The sequence below is a fragment of the Vigna radiata genome, chromosome 5 (genome assembly GCF_000741045.1).
Source record: "Vigna radiata var. radiata cultivar VC1973A chromosome 5, Vradiata_ver6, whole genome shotgun sequence".
Classification (NCBI taxonomy): Eukaryota; Viridiplantae; Streptophyta; class Magnoliopsida; order Fabales; family Fabaceae; genus Vigna; species Vigna radiata.
The window spans coordinates 33,247,692-33,275,331 of record NC_028355.1 but is presented as its reverse complement, the minus strand read 5'-3'; the positions used below and the strand labels follow the sequence as shown (position 1 = coordinate 33,275,331).

The 27,640-nt window shown below is 31.0% G+C and overlaps 4 protein-coding genes across 12 annotated transcripts; all 4 read right to left on the bottom strand.

Annotated features, from left to right (window-relative positions):
- Positions 1–1,197: 1,197 nt before the first annotated feature.
- LOC106760861 (monocopper oxidase-like protein SKS1) lies at positions 1,198–5,891 on the bottom strand. Its single transcript, XM_014644297.2, has 9 exons — positions 5,611–5,891; positions 4,565–4,674; positions 4,201–4,471; positions 3,957–4,095; positions 2,944–3,310; positions 2,213–2,578; positions 2,048–2,126; positions 1,594–1,793; positions 1,198–1,508 (listed from the first exon to the last, which is right to left on the bottom strand). The coding sequence occupies exons 1-9, from the start codon at positions 5,749–5,751 to the stop codon at positions 1,400–1,402; spliced, it is 1,782 nt and encodes a 593-aa protein (XP_014499783.1). The 5' UTR covers positions 5,752–5,891; the 3' UTR covers positions 1,198–1,399.
- A 5,425-nt stretch (positions 5,892–11,316) lies between these two features.
- Positions 11,317–13,301, bottom strand: LOC106762542 (pentatricopeptide repeat-containing protein At2g29760, chloroplastic-like). The gene has a single exon (XM_014646512.2). The coding sequence runs from the start codon at positions 13,268–13,270 to the stop codon at positions 11,708–11,710; it is 1,563 nt and encodes a 520-aa protein (XP_014501998.1). The 5' UTR covers positions 13,271–13,301; the 3' UTR covers positions 11,317–11,707.
- Positions 13,293–18,477, bottom strand: LOC106762541 (beta-fructofuranosidase, soluble isoenzyme I). Its single transcript, XM_014646510.2, has 7 exons — positions 17,990–18,477; positions 17,838–17,846; positions 14,695–15,551; positions 14,282–14,443; positions 13,979–14,190; positions 13,812–13,899; positions 13,293–13,611 (listed from the first exon to the last, which is right to left on the bottom strand). Exons 1-7 carry the CDS (start codon positions 18,330–18,332, stop codon positions 13,408–13,410), a joined length of 1,875 nt encoding a protein of 624 aa, XP_014501996.1. The 5' UTR covers positions 18,333–18,477; the 3' UTR covers positions 13,293–13,407.
- Positions 18,478–20,223: 1,746 nt separating this feature from the next.
- Positions 20,224–26,115, bottom strand: LOC106759685 (trehalose-phosphate phosphatase A). 9 transcript variants are annotated; one of them, XM_022781537.1, is made up of 13 exons: positions 25,993–26,115; positions 23,560–23,622; positions 23,169–23,470; positions 22,928–23,068; positions 22,759–22,830; positions 22,510–22,623; positions 22,331–22,390; positions 22,128–22,229; positions 21,624–21,701; positions 21,456–21,525; positions 21,298–21,368; positions 21,116–21,208; positions 20,224–20,786 (listed from the first exon to the last, which is right to left on the bottom strand). In XM_022781537.1, the coding sequence occupies exons 3-13, from the start codon at positions 23,457–23,459 to the stop codon at positions 20,730–20,732; spliced, it is 1,149 nt and encodes a 382-aa protein (XP_022637258.1). In that variant the 5' UTR covers positions 23,460–23,470; positions 23,560–23,622; positions 25,993–26,115; the 3' UTR covers positions 20,224–20,729. The 9 variants fall into 9 exon arrangements, with proteins under 9 accessions (XP_022637258.1, XP_022637260.1, XP_022637254.1 ...); XM_022781539.1 differs by having other exon boundaries at positions 25,998–26,115; XM_022781533.1 differs by adding an exon at positions 25,087–25,165 and having other exon boundaries at positions 23,169–23,622; positions 25,993–26,114.
- Between the last annotated feature and the right edge of the window lie 1,525 nt (positions 26,116–27,640).

Sequence of the window (27,640 nt, the reverse complement as noted above, 5' to 3'; positions counted from 1 at the left end):
TTATGTCTTAAAATGTTTGTATAAAATTAAAATTATTTGAGAATTCATAACACTGTCCATAACACAAACGAAAATGCTATAATATATTTTCTTGTTGTTGTTTATTTTTTATAAAAAGAAACTATACCCATAATCAAAATAAAATATAATTATATAAATTATTAGATTGATTAAATCTATATTTTATATAAGTTTATTAATAATGTAATAAATTATACTTCATCTATTACTTAATATGCTTTTAATAATTTTTTAATTTTTTTTCTAATAATACCTTTTTTTATCATTTTAATGTTCTTTTCTATAGTGAATATCACTTATCTTTATTTTTCTGCAATAAATATCTCTTTTTTTTTCATACAATATCGGTTTATAACAAACTAACAATTTTTTCCATCCACTAAAAAATATCCTAAATTTGATTTCCCCATTGAAATGAAAATAAATTTCTTTTCATGATTGTAATATGAAAATGTTATTTGAGATATTACAGAAAGACTTTTACGTTCCAATAAATAATTAGTTTACCAAAAGATTATATTTATATTATTGAATTAATACATTCAAGCACAGAATTATAGATCATAAAAGAAATACTTTAATTCTGTTGAAATTCTTGAAAGGTAATATAATTTTCAACTTAAAAAAGAAATTGAAAGAAATCAAGAATTAAAAATTAAGAGAGTGGGTAGTAATTATGGTGAGCAATAAATGAAGGTGCATTGGGAAATGCAGCTATAAGGACATTCAAATTTTCAACATAGTTGTTGAGCCACAAGGAGACAAAGACAAAATGAATGAACAATTATGAAACTGTTCCATGATATATGTATGCACTTGTAACCATGTCCTAGGTGGACCTCTAAGAATGCTTGTTACATTCAACTATATATATATATATATATATATATATATATATATATATATATATATATATATATATATATATATATAAATTATTTATCCGTAACTAATTATTTATTAAAAATAGTTATAGCAAAAATGAACAAAAGCCTGATACAGAATTATACAATGATCAATCTGTTTAATTCCAACAAAGCCTCAAATCTACTTCATGTTGTCATGTGATAAAATGTCTCATTAAGAAAATACATTTTGTAAACAAAGAATTAAAATGCACCCAAATTTGAGTACACTGGATGACAGAATTATATAGCATGGATTGAAATTTGAAACTGACAAAATCCAAGTAGCCTTGAAATGAGCTTTTGGTGATAACCATCTAAACAAAGAAAATGTGTATAAAGCATGACTTAAGCTAAACAAAAACATTTGAACTTTCTTTAGACAAGAAATTAGTAATCCTCCATCCTTTTCACAATTCTATAGCTACATGTTGGGAATTATAAAAATGTCAACAGAGCATAAGAACAGAATCTTAGCTAGCTTGGATGAGAAAAATCACAGCAGAAAAAATTCCCAGAAGCACTGTGAAAAGGTTCAAGCTATGCCCCAAAGTAGAAGCTGCAGAAAATTTAGAATTGGACCTGCAGGTAAAGACAAAGTACATTTAAGAAGAGAAGACAAAAGGTAGTAAAAGAATGTCAATGCAGCATGAGAAATATGGTGTACTTCTGCTTGTACTTGAGGGCACCACAATATAGAACATTATCTGGTGCAGCCATCTCAGTATCACCATTTTCTTCTGGATTGATTATCCTAAGATAGGTTTCTTGGCCTAGGTACCACCTGTCCAGGTTTTCTGCTCTCAGGTTCCATGATCCAACGTTGTCAAGGGATATCAGGATCGCTGTCCATCCTCCAGGAAAAACCTGTCCAATGCCAACAAAGAACCATTAACATAGAATTCATTCTCCGTATGAAAAACTTGAAACATTTAACACTTCCAAAATGCAACTTATTGATTAGATATACAATTATATTATCACTCTCTTACAAAGTATTATAAGCATTAAAGCTTCTAGTTTTCATGAGCATTGGAAAAATACATGAAAAACAACTTCACTGTAGAAATAGTCCAATCCCATCATATCACCCTTTTACATTTACAGTGGCAATTTCTTACCTGAGTTGTGCAGCGAGATATTGCATCCCACTTGTTATAAGAACCTCTAGAATTGTCTGTCCAATCACCGTAGTCCATCCTTGATTCAACAAAAAATGTTATGAACTGTGACCACAGACAATATTGTGTACTTCAAGAACAAAAGGAAGGAAAAGAGATTCTCACCCAACTACAAAAAAGGAGTAGCCATCCAGATGAAAGTTTTGAATAGAGGAGTCATTGTTTTGCAATATAACCTCAATGAAGCCCTTGTACGTAGCATTGATAATTGATCTGTCAATTTTTGGTGTTCTGTTCATTGGCTTGCTGGGAAAATCAAGTTTATATATTCCTCTTAAGTCATTTTTGTCAGCAAGCCGGAATGGAAGGTCAGGCTTGAGAAATGAGATTCCATTAATAGCTGCCCGATTTGTACCATTAATCGGCACCAGTGACGTAACCTTTAACACATAAGTATCAGTTATATTGATGGAGCCATACCGAAAGGATCCTTGAGGGTTTGGACGAGCACCACTGGCAGATGTATTTTGCCTGCTCAACAGAACATGAAAGATTCAGTTCATACACAACTGTGTGAAAACATAAATAATAAACAAAATACAGAAACTGTTGTTTATGTCCTTTAAACTTGTCATAATCTTTCATAAAAATGTTTTAGTAGTGGAAGAATTTGATGACACGTTAGCCTCATTGACAATGACTATCACGATCAATTTTCAATCCGTTTGCTGAGGAATCAGTTCATTTAGATTGAATACAATATAACAGAATGAAATGTGTTTACTTTATATGGAATATCAGATGAACCAAAGGACAAATAGATCAAAGGATAACGCAATATTAGCTGCATTCACTGTGATTAAATTCTCTATGATATCAAATTCTGAATGACAAACCTGACACTTCTTGCTTGGTTCATCGAAGCAGTCTTGTCATAAAAATCATCTGGTGGGGGAGGCAGAGGACCGCTTGCTGGACCCTTGGAATTTGAATAGTGTAAAATTGCAACACCAGTAACTTTCTGCCACAAAGACTCATTCACAAACCTGGCACTCGCAACAATATAGTAGTCCGTACTTGCATTCTGGTCAGTAGAAAGCAGAAAAGAGTAAGACTGGCCAGCATGAATATCGAAATTGGTAAAATTTGATTGAGTTGTGTAATGCCCCTCTGTCTCCACCAACAGTAGATTATGATTTTGAATTCGGAAATTCAAAGAAGTTGAGATCCCCACATTGTGGACACGAATTCGGTAAGTCTTGCCTGCCATGTACATTTGCACTTTCAGTCAATACTCAAACGTTCCACTACTATGAAGATAATTTCTAGATGAAAAAGCAATGGTAACATTTAAAGGGGAAAAATAACTTGAAATGGATTTTAAGAAACACGCGAAGCCAGCAAAGGCCGATCTATATTACCATGCTATACCACAGCATTAATCACAATAGCCTCCAAAGTCATTAGTAGATGCAATATGGCTATCTTCCTGTGCTAAACTACTACAGTACAGTATAAGAAAAAGGAAGCAAAAACATACATTTCCTGTGCTAACAGAAATCATTCAGCAATCAAAAACAGGAAATGGTCATACATATTAACGTATTATCCTATTGAGACCGTGCAAATAATGTTACAAAGAGGACAGAATTGTAAGTAAACAATGTAACAGGTGGAAGCAATGGAAGACCAAATTCTCCAATAGTAAGTATACATTAAAAGGAAATGGTTAAGATGACAAATGCAAACTGAAAAGGTCTTGAAAATAAGGAGAGAGAGAGAGAGAGAGAGAGAGAGAGAGAGAGAGAGAGAGAGAGAGAAGGTCACAGGTTTCAATGGTGACCTTAATGATACCTTTGAGGTTAAATATAAAAGCTCATTCACTAAATAGAAGGGAAGATTAAATTACCTGGATCAACTGTGATTTTTTCATAATCAATACCACTAGGAACAAGAGTAGTGTTGTACTGGAAGGGTCCCTTCCCATTAATGAGAACACCATCTGGTATCCCTAGGTCTTTTCCACCATCAAGTGTTGCTCTAAGGGCCTACACTTTCAAAAAGAATGCATAATAGGAATTGGAAAAATAATTACAACGCACTCCATCTCCCGTATACAGAAAAGAAACATTTAGCATAAGCCAATGACTAACCGTGTGGTTCTGAGTATACCAATCACCAATGATAATGAAAATATCTCCATCTGGCTGTGCAAAAGGAATTGGGATGACTTCCCTATTATTGATAACAAAGGGACCAAAGCCACCAGAGGCTCTTTGGAAATTAAGAGAAGGGAAGTAAAAGAAACTTCCAATTTGATCCTTGACTTGGAATTGGTACGTCCAATTCCATTTGGAAGGAATTGGACAATTTGTGCCAAGGACTCCATCTTGCCATGAATTTCGCCGCATTTGAACCCCCGGCCTACCATAATCATCAGTCACAAATTTGTCGAATTATAAAGCACACAGATGATAAAGAAAGTGAAAAGTAACATAATATAACACTGGAACCAACCATGTCATCAGAAGTTCTTCATCCAATCCATTGTACACATTCACAATTACATGGTTATTGGTTGTAACATTGATGAGAGGTCCGGGAAACTTCCCGTCGATAGCTATGACCTGTGATCATATTTTTCCAACACTGAAATCAGCCAAATTTTTATCTAAATATTATACTTGAAGTAAAATTAACTAAAGCAAAAGGGAAATATGTGTTTTAGGCTCCTCAGTTTCCGGTCAAAAATGGTCTTATTCCTAATACGTAAAAAGAATGATTTTGGTCCTTGTACATTTGACATTTGGTCAATTCCAATCTCACTGACAAAGTTCTGGCAAGGAAAATTCATCAACTATAAAAGACACAACCAAAATCTTAGTTTTCAAATTATAGGGAACTCTAACAAATTTTGACTGGAAAATTGAGAGCCCTAGAATATATTTTACCCTGAATAAAATTACCAAAAAAATTAACTTAGATGAAATGAAATAGGAAATTGAAGAACTGAATGGAAAGGACAAAATAATAGAAAAGTAAAAACTGGGAAAGAGAGACTCAGAAACCGTGTGTAAAATCTCACAAATCTCAACAAAAATCCCTCAAGGGCCATACCTCAACCCTGCCACCAGCTTCAATATTCACTCATATGGTGTAAAGCACGTATTCCATCAAGATACTAGTTTGTTTAATCTTTACTATTTCAAACAGGGGACTTTTGCATGAAAGAAAAACAGAAGTAAAACCAAAAATAAAAGAAAAAGAAAAAAGGTTTACAAAACAGAGACTAAGTTTGACCCATTTTCAAGTTTAGCAGAAGCCCAATTCCATACACTGGTTTCACGTTTAAAGAATACTAACACACACATGAAAACGTAAGCTGAAAAGAGATCGTAATTAAACAAGTAAACGCGTACGATTGATAAATAGTAGAAAAAGAAAACAAGAGCAACCCAAAAGAACCCTTCTAAGAAAAGAAGTGGGTTCGATGATTTGCAGTGACCCAGATGAAAAAGCAACGCAATTTCAATGGGAAAGAAAGAGCAGAAGGAAGAAGGAACCTGTTGAGGAACACCCAGAGGGGAAACAGTGGTGTAGGAGACGCGAAGTTCAGTGTAAACCGTTGGGTCGCCACCAAAACAGAGTCTTGAAAGCAGAGCAATGTGCACCAACAGAGTGAAGGCAGAGAGAACCATCTTCATGATGTGTTTTCCAAAGTGTGTGCGCAAAACACCAGACGTTACCAATGGAAAATTATAGCTACGGATTTATATAGCATCATATGATTGTGAAAGTTTCTGCGTTTCTACAAAATCAGAGAGAGAGAGAGAGAGAGAGAGAGAGAAAGAAGAAACGGCTATTTGCATATTTCTAACGCCTGACTTGTAATAAGGGAAAAAAGAAATAATAATAATAATAATAGAAATAAAAATAATAAAATTATATTTCAAAAAGATAGTGCTACTATTGGGTGGACTTTAATTAATTAATTTTTGACCAGTCTGTTGATTTCCTTTTGAAAACATAAATTCAAAAACCTATATTAATACTTTGGTCTCTTCAATTTCTATTACTAATTTTCATGTACAGAGAATTTGCAATCTTGATTTGATCTTCAATTTTATATGTTTAATTTAATTTTTATTAACTATTTTGATGTCTCTGAGCATATGAGTCTTGTAAAATCTGAGCTGATATGGCATAAATAAAATAAGACTCACATAAAAATAAATAAAAAAATTATTTTGAAAATACATATTTATAGCAATAATTAAAGAAATATTAAAAAGAGTGTGAAATTTTAAAATTCATTAAATTTAAATTAAGACAATAACGACTGTGAAATTAAGATATTTTAAATAATTAATTTATAATATTGGTTTAATCTTCAATACTATATGCTTTTATTTTGGTTTAATGAAATAGAGCTGTAATACAATTATTTAAGGTAATATGTTTGTAGTATTCTTTATATTATTCATTATTCTTTTATCATAAATAATTTGAATCAATACTTAATTAAAAAGTTGAACTGAAATTATTGAAAGATTAAACTTACCATGAAAAACTAAAATATAAAATTAAATGTTAAAAGACGAAACTCTTAAAACTTTTTTCATGTTTTTAATAATTATTGTACATTAGATTCTTATTTCCAAACTTTGTGTGTAATTTTTATTTCTACTTTTTTTATTAATTATTCATGTAACGATTTAAAAATATAAAACTATTATGAAGAATAATGATTTCACTTTCACTTAAGAAATCTTATTAATCTACACAGCAATCAAAGAATTTCCAACCATGAATTATTTTAACAAAACAAGGAAAGAATTTTTTTTATTAAACAAATTTAGCATTCTATATAAAGTTAAAAATATCTCAATAAATCTCTCTGATTCCCTTCCTAATTTTATTAAAAATAGTATTCGTAATAAAATATTGCACTATTTTATTTTATTTCTTGTCTTTTAGAAAATATTTAGGATACAATTTTTTTAAAATATTTTATTTAGAATATTTATTGTCTTTTAAATTGAATATCAAATTTCATAGATTAAAATGATTTTTTTTTTCAAAATTAGTTTGAATACTCAATTTCTTGAAGGACTAAAATTGTATTTCTTAAAATAAGATATTTTAAAATAATTTTTTAAACTAGAAAAGAACACAAAAAATATTTCAAAATTTAAAGGTTAAAAAACATAATTAAACCTAAAATTCGTCATGGTTTTTAGTAACTAATTAATTGAGGTCATTCATACTTAATTCCTATTTGAAAACATTAAGTTCAAATTCTACAAATGGAAAACATCCATCCATAAAGTGGAATAATTTAAAGACATAATAAGAAAACAGCCAAAAATCTAATTGAAAATTAAAATTCATCTGTAATAAATCAATTTGAATAGTTGATAAAATAGATTAAGTCAAATTAAAAAATAATAATGATTAAATAATATAAAAAGGTACTTTTAATCTAATGTATTTGGTATTCGATGGAATTAGTTTACAGTAAACACGTGTGAATTAATTTATTAGGTTAAATATGTTTTTAACTTTTAAATTTTTACATAAAATTAAAGTTTATTTATAAAATTTTGATATATTTTTTTCTTCAAGTTTTAATAAATAAATATAATCATTTATTAATATTTAAACTATTTATATTATTGTGTACGTTTTCACTTTTATAAAGTATATTTTTTCAAATATAAATATTTTTTTGTTAAAAACCTTAGGAGAGAAAATGACAATAAATCACTTCTTAAAAATATTATTTATTAATTTAAAAAACTACATTTTTTTACGGAATAAATAATTTATTTTTTTACATATAACCTCCATATTTACAACGTACTTTCTATTTTTTTTTAATTTAATTTTGACACGAATTATTATTTGTCATTGAAAATAATAACTAATAAGCTTAAGCATCAGTTCCTTTGACCCAACATCATCGATATAGTGAGATTTGAATTTAATATTTTAAAATTTATATCTAATTATTTAATTTATTGAGTTGGTTAAATTACAAATTAATTTGAATGAGTTATCAGGATTCTGGATCTATATTAAAGAAAATTATTTTGAATAAATAAAATGAATATAATAAATCTTTGGCCTAACAAAAATTACGTATGATTTTAATAATTATTATTACGACGAATTACGTTTCTATATACATTACTATTAAATTTTAGCAAAAAGTTATCATAATAATAAAATAAAATCCAAAATTATTTACAAATTTATAAATGTTAAAACACCATTTTCACATTGAATCATATATACATAAAAGTTTAGTTTATTATTTAAATTCATAAAATTCTAATTTATTATTTGAATTCGATACAGCTATTCGTTTTATTCTATTTTATTTATATAATTTTATTTATTCACCTAATCCAATCCAAACATGTGTTTAAACTTACCTTAAAACTCAGGTCAAACGATTAAGATATTCAAATTGTATATGGTATTTATGTTTTTAATATAATTTATATATAATCAGTATTAAATGTTTTACTTGTTAAACACGCAGTGGATTATTTAATCTGATTTATTTAAGGTGGTTTGATAATGATGTATTGATTGATGAAGTACGAGCATTGATTGACGGTATTGGATAAACTTGAGACTTGTTATTTTCAGTAATTCTAATCTTTCATGTTAAATATGTAATTCAATTCATACAAAATTATCAATTTAATTATCCATTTCAACTATTAAATAAATAAATAATTTATTGAACATACATTCAGTTTTCTTTCAGACCGTTTGAGTTTGGAAGGAACTATAAAGATGTAGAATTTCAATATATATATATATCCAATTTGATGATTTTGCTGTTATAACTCAAAATTTACTTATATAATTATGTTATTCTAATATAAGAGTTTCTATATCTACAACAAGAATCATTTGATACTGTAATGTGAGGGGTAAGGCGGACGGCCGAGTAAGAGTTGGGACGACCGCCACACCAAAACCTGAAGAAACAATAAGGAACCCGGTTGTGGCGGTCGGGACCAGTCTTTGAAGAAATTCTGAGAGACGAAATGTATGACCTAAGAGAACAGCCAAGGCCCCAAGTTAGGACGGTCGACACGATTCGGCCCAAGGAAACACCCTGGTGGGGTCCGGCCTAGGCGGCTGGACGTAACCTCAGATCTTGAAGAATTCTCATGAAGCCTCGCCAGCGCGAGTTCTCCAAAAAACCTGCGACGAAACGTATGACCAAGGCGGCGAACCTCACTTTGCCGTAGCGTCTGCATGACTGTCAACAATCATAGCCGGTCACGACGGCCGACAAGGTTCACAAGCTAAGGTATCAAGCATTCGAGATTAAGGTAAAGCTAAATTAATCTTAACAGGCCTGTGATTGGGCCTTGATTAAGTTTCCACTAATCATTGACCCATAAGAAAAACTATAAATAGGAATCGAAGGTAAGAGGTAGGGACACATTGAATGCACATTTATTTCTCTCTTTCTCTCTCTATCTCTACCTTTATAGAGTAATTGATTAATATTAAATTTATAACTAAGGATATAATTGTTACGTTAAAATTATATAGATATCCTAAAATAATATTTTGATTTTATGAGGATGCAAATTATAATTATTTATATATGAATGTGATTAACAACAATTATAATTTGGATTATGATTCTAATTGTAGAAAGATAAACACACTACTATATTAGGGTTTTGTTTTCTCTGTATTTCATTTAGAGATATAATAAGAGTAATCTTTAAAACTCTTTACATTTAGAAGATGACGTACTCGTCGTTAATTTCATCACCTACATAATTTTTAATAACAAACTCATATACATTTACAATCATTTTTGAATTAGATTATGAATTCATTAAAATTAAACATATAATTGTACTATACATTTTGAATCAATACAAGTAAAAGCATGTATTAGATGTAGTTTCCTTTATTTCCTTTACTAAACCTTTTTAATATAGATGCAGTTTAGTTATTATTTTTGAAAAATTTAAATTTTTATTTGAAAAAATATAAAAAGTATTTAAAATTATAGAAAGTTTGTTTAGAAAAAAAAATATAAAAATAGAAAATATTGTGATTGGTACAAAAATCTCTCCCTTGGTATTCCCATGGAATAAAGGTGAATTAAACAATGGATTCAGACAATGTTTACAATCTCGTACATGAATAAACGTGTTCTTTTGTCTCGAAAAACTGAAAGGCTGTTTATGTCTCGGCATTAATGAAAAAAAAACTAAAATTTAATCCAATTTGAATTTTATATTTTTCATTTGAAGAATGTAGTTGTTTCTAGAAAGATACAATTGACCATATTATAATATTTGTTTAAATATCTTTTTGTTGCTGAGTTATGAGTGGATGTTAAGTTTAGTTCCGCTTTTAAAAATATAAATCTTTAATTCCTAAGTTATAAAAAATGTATCAAATGAGTTCTTTTTTGATGTTCATGGTCAAAGTACAAAGAGCAATATAAAGTGTTGTTATTATTAAAAAACAAATCAAAGCAATCTAAAGATGTAACAGTTGTTAAAAAACAATCAAAAACAGTATTTCAAGTTAAAAAATGACTCATTTGATACATTTTTTATAACTTAGGAACCAAAAATTTATATTTTTAAAAACAAGGACTAAAGTGAGCTTATAACTTAGAGACCAAAAAGTAGTTTAAACGTATAATATTCCACAACATCCTTTTAGTTACATTAAATATGTGTCAGATCGTGGCACTTCTCTTTACAACATTCAGGAAATCCTTATTACAGTTATTATTATTTTGGTATATTTTATAATTTGCCATTACTTAAAGTTATTATTATTATTGTTTTAGTATATTTAACAGTTTTATATTATTTAGAAATTAAGATTAAGATGTGTTTGGCGATGGTCTAATAATAATTTATTATTAAAATCTTGATAATTTTATTATATTGTTTAAATGATTATTAAATGTCTTTAATAAATATATTTCTTATTCAAATCATAGGCATTAACGAAATGGGTTTCACTATCATGGAGCAATAACATCTCAATCAAAATCATTAATCAATGAAAACAAAGAGTGGTGTTAATAGGCTACCATGTTATCATCATAAATCTTGGTTTGTTGAAATTCTTTCTAGTAAAAAGTTACTCTCCAATAATGGATTTTATCCATAAAAAAAAAAATACACCAATCTTACTTCTTAAAAACTATGTTTCAATAAAAGTAAATCAAATGAAATTTAATTGATTTAATGTTAGGTAAGTATTCATGAAGAATGAGATTTATTTATTTAAACAATGGACAAATGATGTTTTAATATTTGTTCTACATGTACAGGGTGCAAAAGTAAGGTAGGAGAGTCGTACGTAAGTAAGTTGAAATATGGTTGGCCCAAAGTAGAAGCCCGTTAATAAAGCTTTGGTTAGAAATTACTTTCTGCACCTCTTGTTTTGTTTCTGCACCTCCATGGTAGTATGCCAAATTTTAGAGCTGCATAGCTTAAAATCTCTAGCACTATCATTGCTGGTTGATACACAATGAAGGTATAAGCATTAGATTTTTGCCTATCAAAGCAACAGCTAATGTCCTTCAGGCTTAAATTTCATACTCCTCCTGCGACATCTCTCAAACTTTGTGCCATGCTTATGAATACATTACTGAGCTCTATAATTTGAATCCGATCTGTTATTGTACAGCTCAAGCTCTAGCCAGCTACATCCCGCAACTTTCTTCACTCCAGTGCCTCTTATAGTCTTCCGAATCTTATTAGCATCATCCCATCGTTGAGAACTGGCATACATGTTAGACAGCAAAGCAAGAGTACCAACACCAACCCTTTTCCCCCTTAGATGTCCCTTTATCCATTCAGACATCTTTTCATTACCATGGATTTTGCAAGCTCGTAGAAGAGCTCCCCAAATAGGCCATTCAGCTTCAACAGGCATGCTTCTAAGGAAAGCCTCAGCTTCATCAAACAAGCCAGCACGTCCATACATATCCACAACACAACCATAATGCCTCATCTGTGGCACAATTCCATAAAAATCTTTCATTGCTTTGAAAAACATAACCCCTTCACTCACCAACCCCGCATGGCTACATGCAGATAACACCCCAATAAAAGTAACATCATCAGGCTCAACCCCTTCAACCAACATGCGGCAAAATAGCTCTAACGTTCTTTTCCCATAACCGTTCATGGCAAGCCCAGAGATAACAGTGCCCCACGAGATTATATCCTTGTGCTCAATCATGTCAAAAACCCTAAGCCCCACTTGCATGTCTCCACACTTCACATACATGTTGAGCAAAGCATTCCCAATGTTTCCATCAACCACAAGGTCTTGTCGTGAGTCAATATACGAATGCACCCACTGCCCCAAACTCAATGCTCCAATAGAGGCACACGCTGATAAAACAGTTACTACAGTTGCCTCGTTTGGTTCAGCTTCTGCACTCTGCACCATTCGGTTAAACACACCAAAAGCCTCCTCGCAGTAACCACCACGCGCGTAACCCATCAACAGAGTGGTCCAAGTAATTACGTCCCTCACAGACATTTTATCAAACAGGTTCTTGGCATATTTCAACGACCCACTCTTTGCGTACAAGTCCAACACCGCGTTGTCAAAAACAACATTCACATTGGCAATCATCCTCACGCCGTAAGCGTGAACTGACTTGCCGAGCCTCAGAGTCTTAAGAGAAGAACACGCGCACAACGCGCCGACGAGGGTGGCTGCATTGGGTTCGACAATTCTGGGCTCCGAGTTCATTTCGGAAAAATGTTGAAGGGCTTGGGCCTCGAAGCCCGATTTGGCGAGGCCCGATATCAGTGAGGTCCATGAAACGACGTCGGGGGAGGGAATCGACCGGAAGAGGTTTGAGGCGGCGACGACGTCGTTGCGGGCGAGGTAGGAGTAGAGGAGCGAGTTCTGGATGAAGATATCGACGTAGTGACCGGATTTGATGAGCCGCGCGTGGATTTCGAGCGCCTTGGAGTGGGCGTGGTGGGAGGAGCAGGCCTTGAGGGCGTGGGTGAAGGTGTAGTGATTGTGCGAGAAAGGGTGTGAGAGCATTTGGTTGTAGAGATGAAAGAATGCATTTTTAGAATTTGTGAGACGTGATAGTAAAGGATTCAGCAATTGGGGATTAGGGTTTGTGAGGAGTTGTTGTTGTGCACAAATTGCTATTTGATTCAGATTCTGAGCCTTCATAGGTTGTGAACAAAGTGATCGATAGTTCAATCAAAATTCATTAACTTGATGAGCAATTGTTGATCTACATGTGTCAATAACAATACATAAATCATCATCATCATAATCATAATGAGAATGATATAAATAAACAGTCTTCACTGATTTTGATCAAAGGGAAAGGGTCGTATGAAAGCAGAGTTCAATTGCCAGATCTTTAAGGAGATCTTAATGTTTATGTCAGTTGCATTGTTGAATACAAATAATCTTGCAGCTCCATATATTGCTTCAGTTGGGTAAATTCTACTTGTGATCACAGTTCTCCCTCCTTGAGCAAAGCTCTCAATAATTGAATGGTCAACCTGATCAAATTGGAAAGTTAATTGTTACAAAAAAACTGTTTACTTAACTAAAACAAAATAAACATAATTTTTATTAAACTACATATGAACATGCATTCCCTATATGGAAGCAAAATCTAGAGAGAAAACCAACGATGAAAATTAAAATAGGTAATGTACAACCACACACCAAGTGAACTAGAAGTGCAATTCACACTTACCAATACCCTCATTGATAATTTTTCATCACTAAGGATTGGAACTTGGCTGCCATAAATTGGCTTTGCGACATCAGAAGCCTTTGATGATCTACATCACACCCAATAACTCATTACCATGTTTCTTCTTTAAAAAGAGAAAATCTGTATTACCAAGTGCAATTTCCTACCTTGTTTCATCAACACAGAAGAAAGTGGTAGTATTAGAAAGGCGAAAATAAATTGGGGTTTGTTCCGAAAGTGAGTCATCTGCTATTGCTAGAAGCCCAAATGGTCCAAAAGCACTTCTGTCGGCTGCACCACCCCTTCCACAACCTATGTTGCTCTCACCAATACTTTCGGAGTTCAACCATTCAATCTCAAATTCAGCAAATATGTCCAACTGGGATAAATAGTTGTTGATCAGTAAAATTACCGTGAGTGACAGTGCAACAAAAACAACTGAGTAAACTTCCATAATTCTACACACAAACCTGTGTCGCTAGGCTTATGTTTAGTGGCACAACAGAGCCAGGCTTAACCACCACTCCTTCAAATTCATCACTACTTAGTCTCAAGCTTTCTACTTCCTCCACTGGCCACAGAAGCAAATTACTCCCAGTCTTGTTATCAAACAACACTGTTCTTGGAATTGTCTAATAAAACAGAAAAGATGTACTTAAGCTTTATATTCACATAAAGTTATAAACTCAACCATGAAAAATAACAGCATTTCATCAAACACCTTCCATGTGCATTTCTAACTTGACCATCAAACTAGTTACATTACATCCTCTTACTCAATTTCAAATTGGGAAAATTTAACAGAAATGTCGCTAAACTAAAATCACAATTACAGTTGAAGAAGCAAAAAATAGAATTAAACATAAAAAGGCAAAATTGATACCTGAAGAGAAGCCCAACCCTTTCTTAAGTCATCACTTTCTATATCAGTTTCATTGACCCAACCCCATAGAATTCTCCTCTCGTTTTCTTTGTCATAGAAAGTCTTTGAAGCATAGTATCTCCCATAGTCCAAAAGCAACCCGATACCCACATCCTTAAGCGGGTTATCGGGTACCCATGTGTCGTTTTCAACAAAATAAGTTCCTAGTGCATAACTATCTACCCTTGCGTCATCCAAACTAGCTTTTAAGACGTGCTTAACATATGGCCCATTAACTGAAGTATCCAAACCCTTAGACCCGTTTATCGAAACCGGGTAAAAGTCTAAACATTCCCACATACCCGTACCCGGAACTGCATGCAAGTAGTGATCATTTTGCTCAAAGTTGATGAAATCAATGGTTGTGTAAACTAACGAAAGGCCCGTTTTTCCTTTCTTTGACCCAATTGCGACCCTCCATTTTTCATCCGGCCCGATCCAACCCGTGGTCGGGTCTCGGAAGTCCTTGGATCCGATCCCGGGCGGGGGCACTAAGATCGGGTTACCCGTGTACTTGACCCAATCGAGAAGAAGTGGATCAGATAGATTGGCAGGGTATGCAAGGTTTTGCACTTGCACATACTTATTGGTGTCACCCGTGTAAAGCATTAAGATTTTGCCATCTGGCAGAACCGTGGCAGATCCAGTCCATACACCGTTGATATCGTACCACTTGTTAGGAAGCATGGCAATGGGTAGATAGAGCCAATGAATCATGTCCCTTGATACTGCATGGCCCCATGTGATGTTCCCCCACACAGCTGAATCTGGATTATATTGGTAGAACAGATGGTACCATCCCATGTGAAACAATGGACCTGCAATCACAGGATAAAATCTCAAAATTTCAAACCCTAATAATTGGAAACATATATTGCTCATATGTTACAACATCTTCCATGCTATCAGTTTAAGATATTTACTTATATGGCACTAACTTTTTTTAACATTTTCATTATAATTACTATTTAAAATTAGAGATAAAAAGATTAAATTTAAAATTATATCAGTTTGATTATGAACATATTTCTTACATTCTTTATTACTTCAACAGATAAAAAAAATTATATTAAAAGTTAATAACTTTAACTATGCTAAAATAAATAAATAAATATATGTAATAAAATCCTAATAATTAGTTTTAGTTAATTATAGAAATATATTCTTTATTCACATTATGTAAATATTTTTCATTATTTAACTTAGAGGAATTAAATTTTATTCACTTAATGTAATTGAAATATTTAAGATATGTTTTTCATAATATTGTTCTTTACATTTTAACTAATTACTTACAATCTGTTACTTTAGTTGTTGAACATGAACTTAGAAACTACTTTTTTTACCACTAAGAAATTGGCTACTATTTTAGTGAAACATACATACTATTGTGCTATAAGTATAAACCAATTATCCTAAAGTATTTAAGTTTATTTTTTTAATTAAGTTATATTATATAATTTTCAATCAATGATCACTTAAACATGTTTCATTCAAGATAGATTTTTTCATATCTGAAAATCGTGATTCTTAATGATTATAAAAATTACGAAGATTAAGATTTATGATTCTCATAAATAACAAGAATGAGTTTGGTTGGTAAAAAAATTCCCAATAACATTATTATAAATTGTTTCGAAAAGAAATATTTGAAGAATGTACGAATCTAATGAAATATTCAATTTTTATATTTTTTGGTGTTAATATGGTTCATGTTAAATTTTATTGTCACTTTTATATAAAAATAAAATAAATAACAATATTTTTTCATAAATATTAATTATTTAATGTAAAGATTCATAAATTTGTATTTAGAAATTATATTAATTTAGAAATTATGAAACTTGATTATTTTAATATTAAAATTTTTAATATAAATAATTTTATTATAAATAAGTTCAATCATATCATCTATTTAAATTTTTTTTTCTAGAACTCTATATTCTCTTTTAACTTTCTAACCTATTTATTTATTTTGTTTGAAGATTTTCTATTTTCATCAAATCAGTTTTTCGGGCAGAGTAATTTAATTTTCTACTTTTTCCTTTAGTCTATTTTGTCTTTCTTCATATGCAAACTATCTATGATCACATTTTGATTGGAATCTTCTAGTAGATTCTATGTTTATTGCTAGTTATAATGGTGTATTATTTTTCTATTATTTGTAAGAATAAATTTAGTTTCCAATAATTTTAAAACGATTGTAGGATTTCTAGAACTATTTGATATAAGAGAAGATAATTACTTTGTTTTTAAGTTTTCTATGCTATGAGAATATGTGTTTGCATTTTTGGTTTGTTTGATATCGATAGAAGTACTAAAATTGTTTTTAAACTCATATATATATATATATATATATATATATATATATATTATTTTTTCATTATTCAATAAATATTTCTTCATATAAGATATCTACAAAGAATAAGAATAGCTTAGATAAAATTCTCATAAATATTTTAAGAAAAAATTTCTCTATAAAATCAAAATTAGTTTAAACAAAGGTTAATTTATTAAAAAATTATATTAGTTTTAAAATATGTTTTTTAGTTTATACATACGTTATTTTTTACCTGACTTATCTAAATTTCACCTATCTCTTTCTTAAAGACATTATTTTAACGTAGAAATATCATGCAAACAAATTTTATTTTTCCACAAAATCATTTCCTTTTTCCTTTTATACTCTAAAAACTTATAAAGTTCCAATTTACATTCTTAATAGCATACAATTTGTTATATTTTCTAGGTTTTATTTGTTTGTAAATAGGAATAATTAGAAAAATTAATTTAAAAAAAAATAAGAAGCATTAAATAGTAGTAGGTGAAGAAAATTTTGAGGTCAGAATGTGGATAAGAATTTATAGTTATGGACCAATGGGGACAGTTATCTATCAATTTATATAGTTTTACTTATATTATTTACCTATGGTAATAATATTTTCCAAACTTTTTTTTTAATAACTCACACAGTATGTTTAAGTGTTACTTAATAATGATTTATTTTAGCTTACACTATAAAATTATAATAAAAATAAATGTGATAAAATATATATTATAAAAGAAAAATGAACAGAAAATAAATTTGAGAAATAAAATCATACCGTCAGGATCTGGAGCCCATTGAAGCAAACATGATGAGCAGGAAACATGAACAGCAGTGGTTATGTAACAGTAACAGTAACATTAAAAGAAGCAAAGAAAAAAAAACAACAGAATTGGAATGAAAATGAAGGAAGAAAATATACAGACCGACCATTCATCCAGTTTTTTTGTGGCTGAAAATGAAAAGCTGTTCTTTGCCAAGAAAACATGGCGTTGGTCCAATTGTATGAAACTTTCTGGAAAAGGGTTGGATTGGATTTGGGAGAAACACCTTGAGCCAATCCTCTGGGGGAGATGTTAGAATCAAAAGGGCTGCTTTTCTCCAGTTTTTCTAAGTGGTTTTGGCTCTTGATCATGGTCAATGCAAGCAATGACAGAAGAAAAACAATGGAATAAAGCATCAAAAAGATACCCTTTGATGGTTTATCGCCATTTTTGTGTGGGTGATTAAGCAAAGGGGTGTGTGGTGGAGCATGATCAAGATTGGCCTCCATTGGAGAAGTTTGAAGCTTTTCAGAGTGAAAATGGTAGATGAAGAAAAAATGGGATTTTGCAGAGTGAAAATGGTAGATGAAGAGAAAATGGGTCACGCGGAAGTTGGATATAAGAATGGTGGTTCCAATAGATTGGAAAAGAGGACAACAATAAAAATAAATTGAATATATATATATATATATATATATATATATATATATATATTATATTTTATTTTCAAAATGTATGAGATATGGTGATTTTCTTGAATTAAAGACAATTAAGACTTTAATTTGTACATCCTTTCATTGTCAAGAGATATTGAAGAATTTGTGGAGGACATTTGAAAATCTATAAGTAGAATACTTCTTTATTTTGTTGTTGTAATTTAAATTCTTCTCTAATTGTTTTTGTCTTGTTGTATTCATATTGATTATTATATTTTTACAGGTCAATTTGATTTCATACTAAGGTTCTTTTAACAAATTTATAAAATTAATTTGATTTGAAAGGAAAAGTAAAAATATAGAAAATTAATGGGATGAAGTGTAAAATTAAATTTTTTGAAGTGTTGATAAAAAAAAATTCATTTTTTGTGAAATTAGACATATTTAATTTTGTTGTTAAAGAAGCATCTCACACAAATAGTATAATATCATTTAAGTGAGAAAGAGTAATTATAGAGAAACGAGATTGCTTAAACTATGTAGAATTAACTCTATATCTCAAATATTTTTAAATATTAACAATAAAAAAATGTAATTTAGTCTCTTAAGTTTTAACTAAAATAAAAAATAATAATAGATATACCGATAATGAAGAATAAAGTTATAAATTATTTTTTAAAAGTGATAAAAAGGAGGTTAGGTGAAGATGAAAACATCATAAGTTCAACTTTTTTACCTATTTTGAAATGTGGTACTAATGATTCAATTGTTAAATTAGATGAACTTTTAAGATTCTTCTAATTACAAGTGAGAAACTTCTTATTTAAATGCAAGAAAAATATCTTAAAATATAGAATATTTAATGAATCAAAGAGATTAAATTAAAAGAATTTATCTAAAATGAAGTTCATATCAAACATAATAATTTTTGTAATGAGAAACATAAAAAAAAAGAAATATATATGATTCAACTACGATGAGTTTAAGAATTTAAAAGAAACAAAGAACAATTCTTTAAACATATATGATTTCTTTGATACTTATAGATATACTAAATTGTGTGTTTATATTTGTTATATTAGTGACAATGATTCAATTTTAATATATTATTGTGACTTCAAAAAATTATTTTAACATTATCATTTTCATGTATATGAAGTTTAATCGTAATTTCAATATCCCTAAAGTAATCATCTATATATGGATATACTATTTTCATTTAGAGAGCCGCCTAATTATATAAATCCACCTATATAATAAGATTGCGCTCACCAAATATGAACTCGAGAGTAAATGTAAATTTAATTAATTGGATTTACTCAAAAGAATTAACTTAGTGGAATGACTTGGATGCAATAATGAGTTGAAAAAATGAAACATGGTTCATTTATGTATTTTATAATTATTCTTCTTAGTATTATTTATCTAAGATTGTTAATTCTAATTATATAATGAGTCCTATAGACAAATATTTCAAGTGAAGAGAGCATGTTTATGACATTATTGCCAATATTAAACAAGATGTATAAGAAATCACCTTTTGAGTCCAAACTTAACACTTATCTTTGTAATATTATGAATGACCTTAAGTAGATTTGAATTTTATTTTAATTATGTATTTGGTTTACTCTAGTAGTATATTCTTAAAGCAATAAATTGAAGTTAATCTGCAAATAAGCTTATCACAATTAAAGGGACAATTTGTGGAATAATTTAAGGAGAGAACAAAGAGTAAGGAAGTGGAACTATCAATTAATTATATAGTGGTAACCAAACTGATATATAAATATGTAATACAAATGATGATATCCAATCTACATGTTAAAAAAATTAACTTATGATAATCCTCTCAACAACAGAAAAAGAACAGAACAATTTCATATTGAATCCCCAATGAATGGTCAGGGACCATAACCAAATTTGAAGAAAGAATATGAAATAAATACAATAAAAACTTTTTAAGGGGGAACAAAAAAGCAAGCCCTCTCAGCAGATTCTCCTTGATCTTCCAAAATATATATATTATATTTCTCAGCCAGGGATTTACAGCTACTACACATTTTCCTTGAACAAAACAACTTGGTTGACAATGTTGTTGCTGTGGTCAGAGGTCTTCTGAGCTCAAATATGTTCTAGCAGACCTCTTTGAAAGTCTTCTAACAAACCCAAAATCGAAACAAAAAGACCGTCTCTAATATATATATATAGCATAGCGGAGTATGTTCTCCTCTATACACTTTGTAAGGCTTTTCAGCGAGCTTGAATGCTTGATTTCCATACAGCAAGTGATGTCAGAAATTCCATGACCTGAAGATACAACATTGGTTGGATTATGACATCAGAAAAGCTACATCGGTATAGAAAAACAAAGTTAGTTAGTTCTAGTTTCAATTTCATTGGCATCACCATAGTTTTGTGCAGTATAACCGATGCTGTCCGAACATACTATTGACAATAATCCAGATACCACTCAATTGTTTTAGCATATTCAAGTTTTATGAATAAAAGAAAGGAAAATGACATCAACACACACACACACTCTTTGTCAGTTGCTGAAGGAGTTCATCATCAGATTCAGATGCAGTCCAACGAAAGAAAAGGAAACGTACGAAGTAAATTAGAATGAAGAGAATTACCTCTGAGGGATCACGAAGAGAGTAAACTGCGTTGCTTTCTTTTGGGGAAGAGGACACTAAGATGCCACAACCTTTATTAGCTTCTCTCAAAACCTGTAAGAGTCATTTTGATATCAGTATTAAGGGAATCTACAAAAAGAGAAATTGAGAAACAAGCATAATAAGCGATTTATTACTATTACCTTAAAGGCATCTTCATCTGTTCTATCATCTCCAACATATATAGTTAGCACGTCATCGCGATTGCCGAGTCCTAAAAATAAGTCATGTATCATTTACTTGCATAACAAAATTCTGATCTTCAAAGAAAGTAGCCATTAGATAAAAACAATGAACTCACCAAGTGACTCAAGTAAAAATGTGACAGCTTTTCCCTTATCCCAGTCAATCACTGGCCGAACCTCTAAAACCTGAAAATTAGTAACTAAACATAGATTATTAAGAAGTACTTTTTTAAAAGTTATATCTCTTGAAAAATGAGTGAAAAAGTTGGGTCACGAAACAGTACCATCCGCCCATGAGTTAAACGCAAACGAGGATACCCCTTCAAAACATCATATACACGTTGTCCCACAACATGCCAATTCTGTACACCAAATGAAACAAATGAAGAGGAAATAAATGTTTACAATCATTATAAAGTATGGAGTGCGTGTTAGATTTCATATGAAATTGTGCAAAATCATGTTGAAATGTCATGAAACATAATTTTAAGGAAATGTTCACTTGCTTAGTTCCACGATCCACGTGGAAGAATTGATTACGGGTTGAGAAGAGAAGTCTTTGAGTTTAAGCAAAACTTGAAATAGTTTGAGTTGGATGAAAAAATTAAGTAAGCTTTATTAGTAACTTATTTTTAGAACAGAATCATCGATACATAGATGATCTCATTTTAAAATTAATTTCATTCGAACAAGCACAATATAAGTTGGTAAAAAGAGGAAATCATCCTAGGTAGAAAGATGCCCCATTCTTATGCTAAACAAAAAGGCATCAGAAATGAAGTTAATACCTCCTCATCTACATTCCGGTAATGTACAGATGCACAAAATTTATTGTTCTCAACTGTTGCTCCTTCAATGTCTTTTGTACACTCCTTGAGCAACCCAAGTACCTGTGCACACATGAAACCTTAGTTGATCAGCATACGACTTTCAATTACAGAAAAAAGATAGAAAAGAGTTTAATTGGATTGTATTTTTCAAATATACATGCCTCATTAATCATGGGCAGGAATTCAGCAGCAGGTTGGAATAAATTAAGTTCACCGAAACCCTGTAATTTTAAAAGAATAAAATTCAAATCGAGCTACATTAAAAGGTACTTCTTGACAGATAGTGTGAAGTAAGATACATATTCACAAACACATCAGGTAGAAACTTTGAAACAATTACCTGCTTATCAGAATCAGGGTGATCATCAGAAGTAGATTGTCTGGGAGGACCCATAATGTCCATCCCATGACTACCAGCATAATAGAGGTCACTTAATCCAACAAATTCATATACCTGAGCCAACAGGGTATAACATAAATGTTAAAGTCAAAAGTTAAAACTAATGATCGACAAGGAAACTTTTTATAATATGCAGATGTAAGTAAAAGTTAAAGAAAAAAAATTCGTTTCATAAAATTCTCCAACTACCTTGTCACGCCTTCTTCCACTGATTATTGCAGTTGGAAAATATTCCGCGACTTTTTTAACAGCAGCACGCATCTGAAGAAGTTTAAGGGTCAGACCAGCAAAGTAATAGCATCAGAAGAAAAAATCTAACTGAAACGTGGACAACAAATCAACAAAGAACATCACATACATTGTCTGACATAAACGCACAGTCAGGATTGTCCACAATGGGTGAAAGAGTCCCATCATAATCAAGAAATAATGCTATTCTCTTCCCTTTTGCACAGTTAGTAATTTGATCAAAGGATGCAAGTGCTGATGGAAACTTTAGCTGTGGAATTGAAAAGAAAAAGGGACCAAATGAAATTGCATAAACAAAACATTCCACAACTATTGAAAAAAAAAAAACTACAGAGGAAAGCATGCTATACCAGCCAGGTACTATAAGCAGCATCATGTGATCCAATTCCATGATTGAGATCCTTGGATACTTTATTGCGAGTAGGAGAAGAAGATTTCATGGCATCAAGCCAACCGCTAGAACGAAAATCATCAAGAATTCCTGTCTTCTTCCTTGGAATAGACAGAAAGGGACCGTGATGGGGAAAGGTTGCCCCTTTTGGAGAAGAGTAAGGTGACAAACCAGAAGACACACCCAGCCTTGACCTTGTCAAGGGTGCGGCATCAGTAAGGACTGGAGTAAGATTTGGCTTCAGCTCCATTGGATCCAGGTCTATGCACAATTTTCACAGAGCAGCAACAATGTAAGACCTTTTGAGGAGTATTCAGAACAAAATGAACCAATGTCTATAAGACTTCTACCACTTCAATCAACTCTTTTCTTGTCAATGCTTTTGAGTTAGCAATTGATCGACTGATGAGTTCCTATAGACAATGATCATGCAATTGATTAGCTTGAATTCATTGAATATCAAGTCACCGATTAATTGAAAACTTGAAAACATGACCTATAAACTACCAAAGACAAATAAACAAACAAAAAGGAAGACAGAAATAATTGTAGAAATAGAATTTCTCTTATCTTCTTGGTTAGAATTTGGTACCGTCACTCTCACTCACCATGGTGGTCCTGTTACAGACTCCAATAACCATCATTGCACAAAAACTTACATACCAACGTGGACGTGTCTTTTCAATGAAAACACTAAAAGAACAGTTCAAGAGTGATAAATTCATCACGGGTTGATGCCAACTTCACAATTTGACTTCTTTTATCCTTTCTTTTGTTTATCTTTTTACCCAGATCTCATATCCACAAGTGATATAACAAAACTAAAGAACATAAATGGCAATAATCTTTAACTTACAATGTGATTTTGTAAAATTAGGTTAAATTCAAAATGTCTTTCTCAAACAGTATCTGAGGAGATCCTAATATGAAATAGGTTAAAAATCTCACTTCGTTTATAATTATAACTAAAATAGGCTATTATACAAAATAGGACGCAAAACCTATTTTACAAACTTAAGTTTTATAAAATTAAGTTAGAGATTTTAATGACTTAGATTGCTAATTTTACCAAAATACCCTTACTGACACCAAATCTACTATTGGAAAATACATTACTACAGGCGCAAGAAGCAATTATTAGAGCAAAAACACGATCCCAAGAAGAAGAAGCAATTATCAGACAAAAACCCCGTAAAAGGCGAGCGTGAAAACAAACGACAACAACGCAGCAGCTTAATTAAAGTTTAAACAGTTACAAGGCAGACAAACCAGAATACATTTGTGGACAACAACTGAATCAGTCAATCATTCATGCAACGACCTCTCTGAATAAAACAATGATGCACTCATAAAAGAAAAAAGAAACGTTCTCGCAAATAAATAAATAAAACCAGTTGAAAAAGTTCAATAATACATCAAATAGTAACTATCAAAGCCCAAAGCATCACGAAAGAAAGAGAAAGATTCACTAGTCAAAAACTGTTACCGAACCATTGAATGTCAACATATTTACGCAATCCCCATTAAATAATAATTATAATCAAATGGTCAAAGTTCAGATTCTCAACTTGACTAGAAAAGTAAGATACACCTAATGGTTCACGGTAAAGAACACACTTCTCCGGAATCCAAAAATTTAATATGAACTCCTCAGCTCCGTCGGGCTTTTACCATGCGTGCGACCAAGAGCACCACGCTATTTGGTGAATAAGTTCTCTACTTTTTTATCCCAAAATATAGAAGAGGACATGTTAGGCGAAAAAGTGTCTAGATTCAAAGAACACTTGTAGAGGAATACACGTTTATTTCATTTCAAAAGCACAAATGAATATTAAAGTTGTCAAAAACAAGACATTGTTTTGTTCCACTTAACGAACCTTTTAGAGTTGGTTAAGTCTTCCCTCCAAAAGCAATTATATTAGGACTAAAGATCATAGCTCGAACTCAACTCCTTAACTGTTCAACCAGAAAAAGACGATCCATAATTTGATGTCCATTACTCTAAGTGTTAAAAAAGAAAGGTATAGAGCTCCAAATCACAACTGGTTAGATGAAAGGTTCCAAAACTACATACATTTATCTTACTCCAAAAAAGTAATTATACACTCCAAATCACTACCAGGTGGATGGAAAATTCTATTCGTCTCCATACCAATCCCACGAAATATGCCCTCTAGAAATTATCATATTAGACCCAAAGATTTGAGGACCATCCAAGTTAAGTCAAACACGCCATAATTCTTCAAACGTTAATGCATAGACACGCTGTGAATAGTATAAACGTAAACGTAACAGGAAATTCATGTCTGTTTTGGTGCCCCAAAATGTTGAAATTAGTCTTTGATTCAATCAACAAAACTTGGCGACAGAAAAAAAAAAAAAAAAAAAAAGACTTTTTCCTGTCAAATTCAGACAATTCACAATCCCGATGGCAGCACCCAAACCAAAAGAGGACAAAATAGTTTATTCGACAGACGATATCCGAAAAACGAGTTCAGAGGTAACAATGAAGAGGGAGATTCAGATCAAAATGCAAGCTGCAGATTAAACAGTGTTGAAACAGAAAAAAAAAAAAAAAAAAAGAGCGAAGAGTTAATGAATGTTACAGCATTACATGAAAGTGGTTGCGAATTTTATCGAAAAGAAACAAATCAACAGTTAAAAGCAGAAAAAAGAAAGTTTCCAATGTGAAATTTCATGAGAAGTTTCCTTTTGCAGTAATTCCCCAATTATAACGAAAACACAGAGAGGGAGAATGTACACGTGAGGGAGAAGATAGGTACCGTACTTTCTCCCTGAGAATGGAGAAAAAGAGAGAGTGTTGCAGTTTCACGAAAAGAGAAGAAAACGCTGAGAACAGAAAAGAGAATGCCTGTTTGTTACAATGAGGAAAGGAGCGAACCGGAGGGAGTATTTAAGCGCGTTGGTCCTCACCTAACGTGCGTTACAGAACCGCAGAGGCGCGGTCGTTGAATAAGGAAACCACTCGCCATTAAAATATTTTACATTTTCTGAGCTTTCGTTTACGCCCTCGGCGAGGCGCGTGATCACACGTGGTTTTGGCGTTGGCTCTGGGAATGCCGGGCCAATGGGGACACGCGTTTCAACCACGCTCTTCTGGTCGAAATAAAATAAACTTAAAAAAATAAAAAAGTATTTCAACGAAGAAGGTGAATGGAAAGTAACTCGTGACTAAATGTTCACATCTCTCTATTATATTTTTCCAAAATAAATAAAAAACTAATTTAACTTTAATATTTTATTAGAATGATCAATCTATTTATTAGAGATATTATCACGTTAATTAAATATAAAATTAAATTAAATATATATTATAATATAATATATAAAATGTAGCTTGAGCTATTGTTTTGGAGATTTTGAGTAGACCATGGGAATACCATTGAAGTAATCCTTGTATTTCTGAGTAACCTACGTTGCCCATGGTTTTCTTTGTCTTTTCTAGTGTCCTTTTTGAGCTATTATTACTCCATTAATGAGATGTTGTACTCTTCGAAAAAGTACATATTTCTATACTGTATTTAAAGGTTTATCCTTACTTTTTAATCTCATAGTTTTCTCAATTTTGTAATTTTAGTTTCTAAAAATAAATTATCGTAATCTACTATTAATATACCATCTCACTACTTATAGAAATATTGTTGTGTTTATAATATTAGATTAAATTATTTTAATCTAATTTTAACATGCCATATTATTAGTAGAGATATTAATGTGTTTTCAATTTTTAGCTTTTGCATATATAATTTCAATTATTTGTCTCTATACATCCAATTTTTAATTTATTTTAATTTCTATTATCTTGATTCATAGAAACTATAAAAAAATATTGAAAATATGATGTACAAAGAATAAAATAGATAACTAAACATTAAAAAAAAAGTATCCAACTACATGAAGCAAATGGGTAAATTAATCTATATTGTTGCAATTATTGAAGTTTCAATAATAAACATTAACATGTGTTAATAATAGCAAGTTATATTTAGAATGAAAATGTTTAGGGTTAACTTTTACTTTTTTAAGTAAAAAAACTGTTGTATTAAGCATTTTCATCAACTTATACAAACTGTTTTTTTTTATTATTATTTTGACCAAATTTTCCTTTTTTTAATCCTTCTATTTCCAAACGAATTTTTAAAATTTATTTGAAGCATTTAATTTACCAACTTTTCAATTTAATAAACCAATTTAGCTTTATTTTAGTCATATTTTTTTAAGGTACTCAATAACTTTAAGTTTTAGTTGACTTATAATCATCACGTATGTTTTAAGTATGAAATCGGGTCACTTCAAACACTTGCACGATTTGTTCTATGATATCTGTCGGATAATTATTCTTTTAGTTTTTGTTTTCACTTCATTGTCCGGAGATGTATTCATACGGGAGTTCAATGTAATGATATTAAA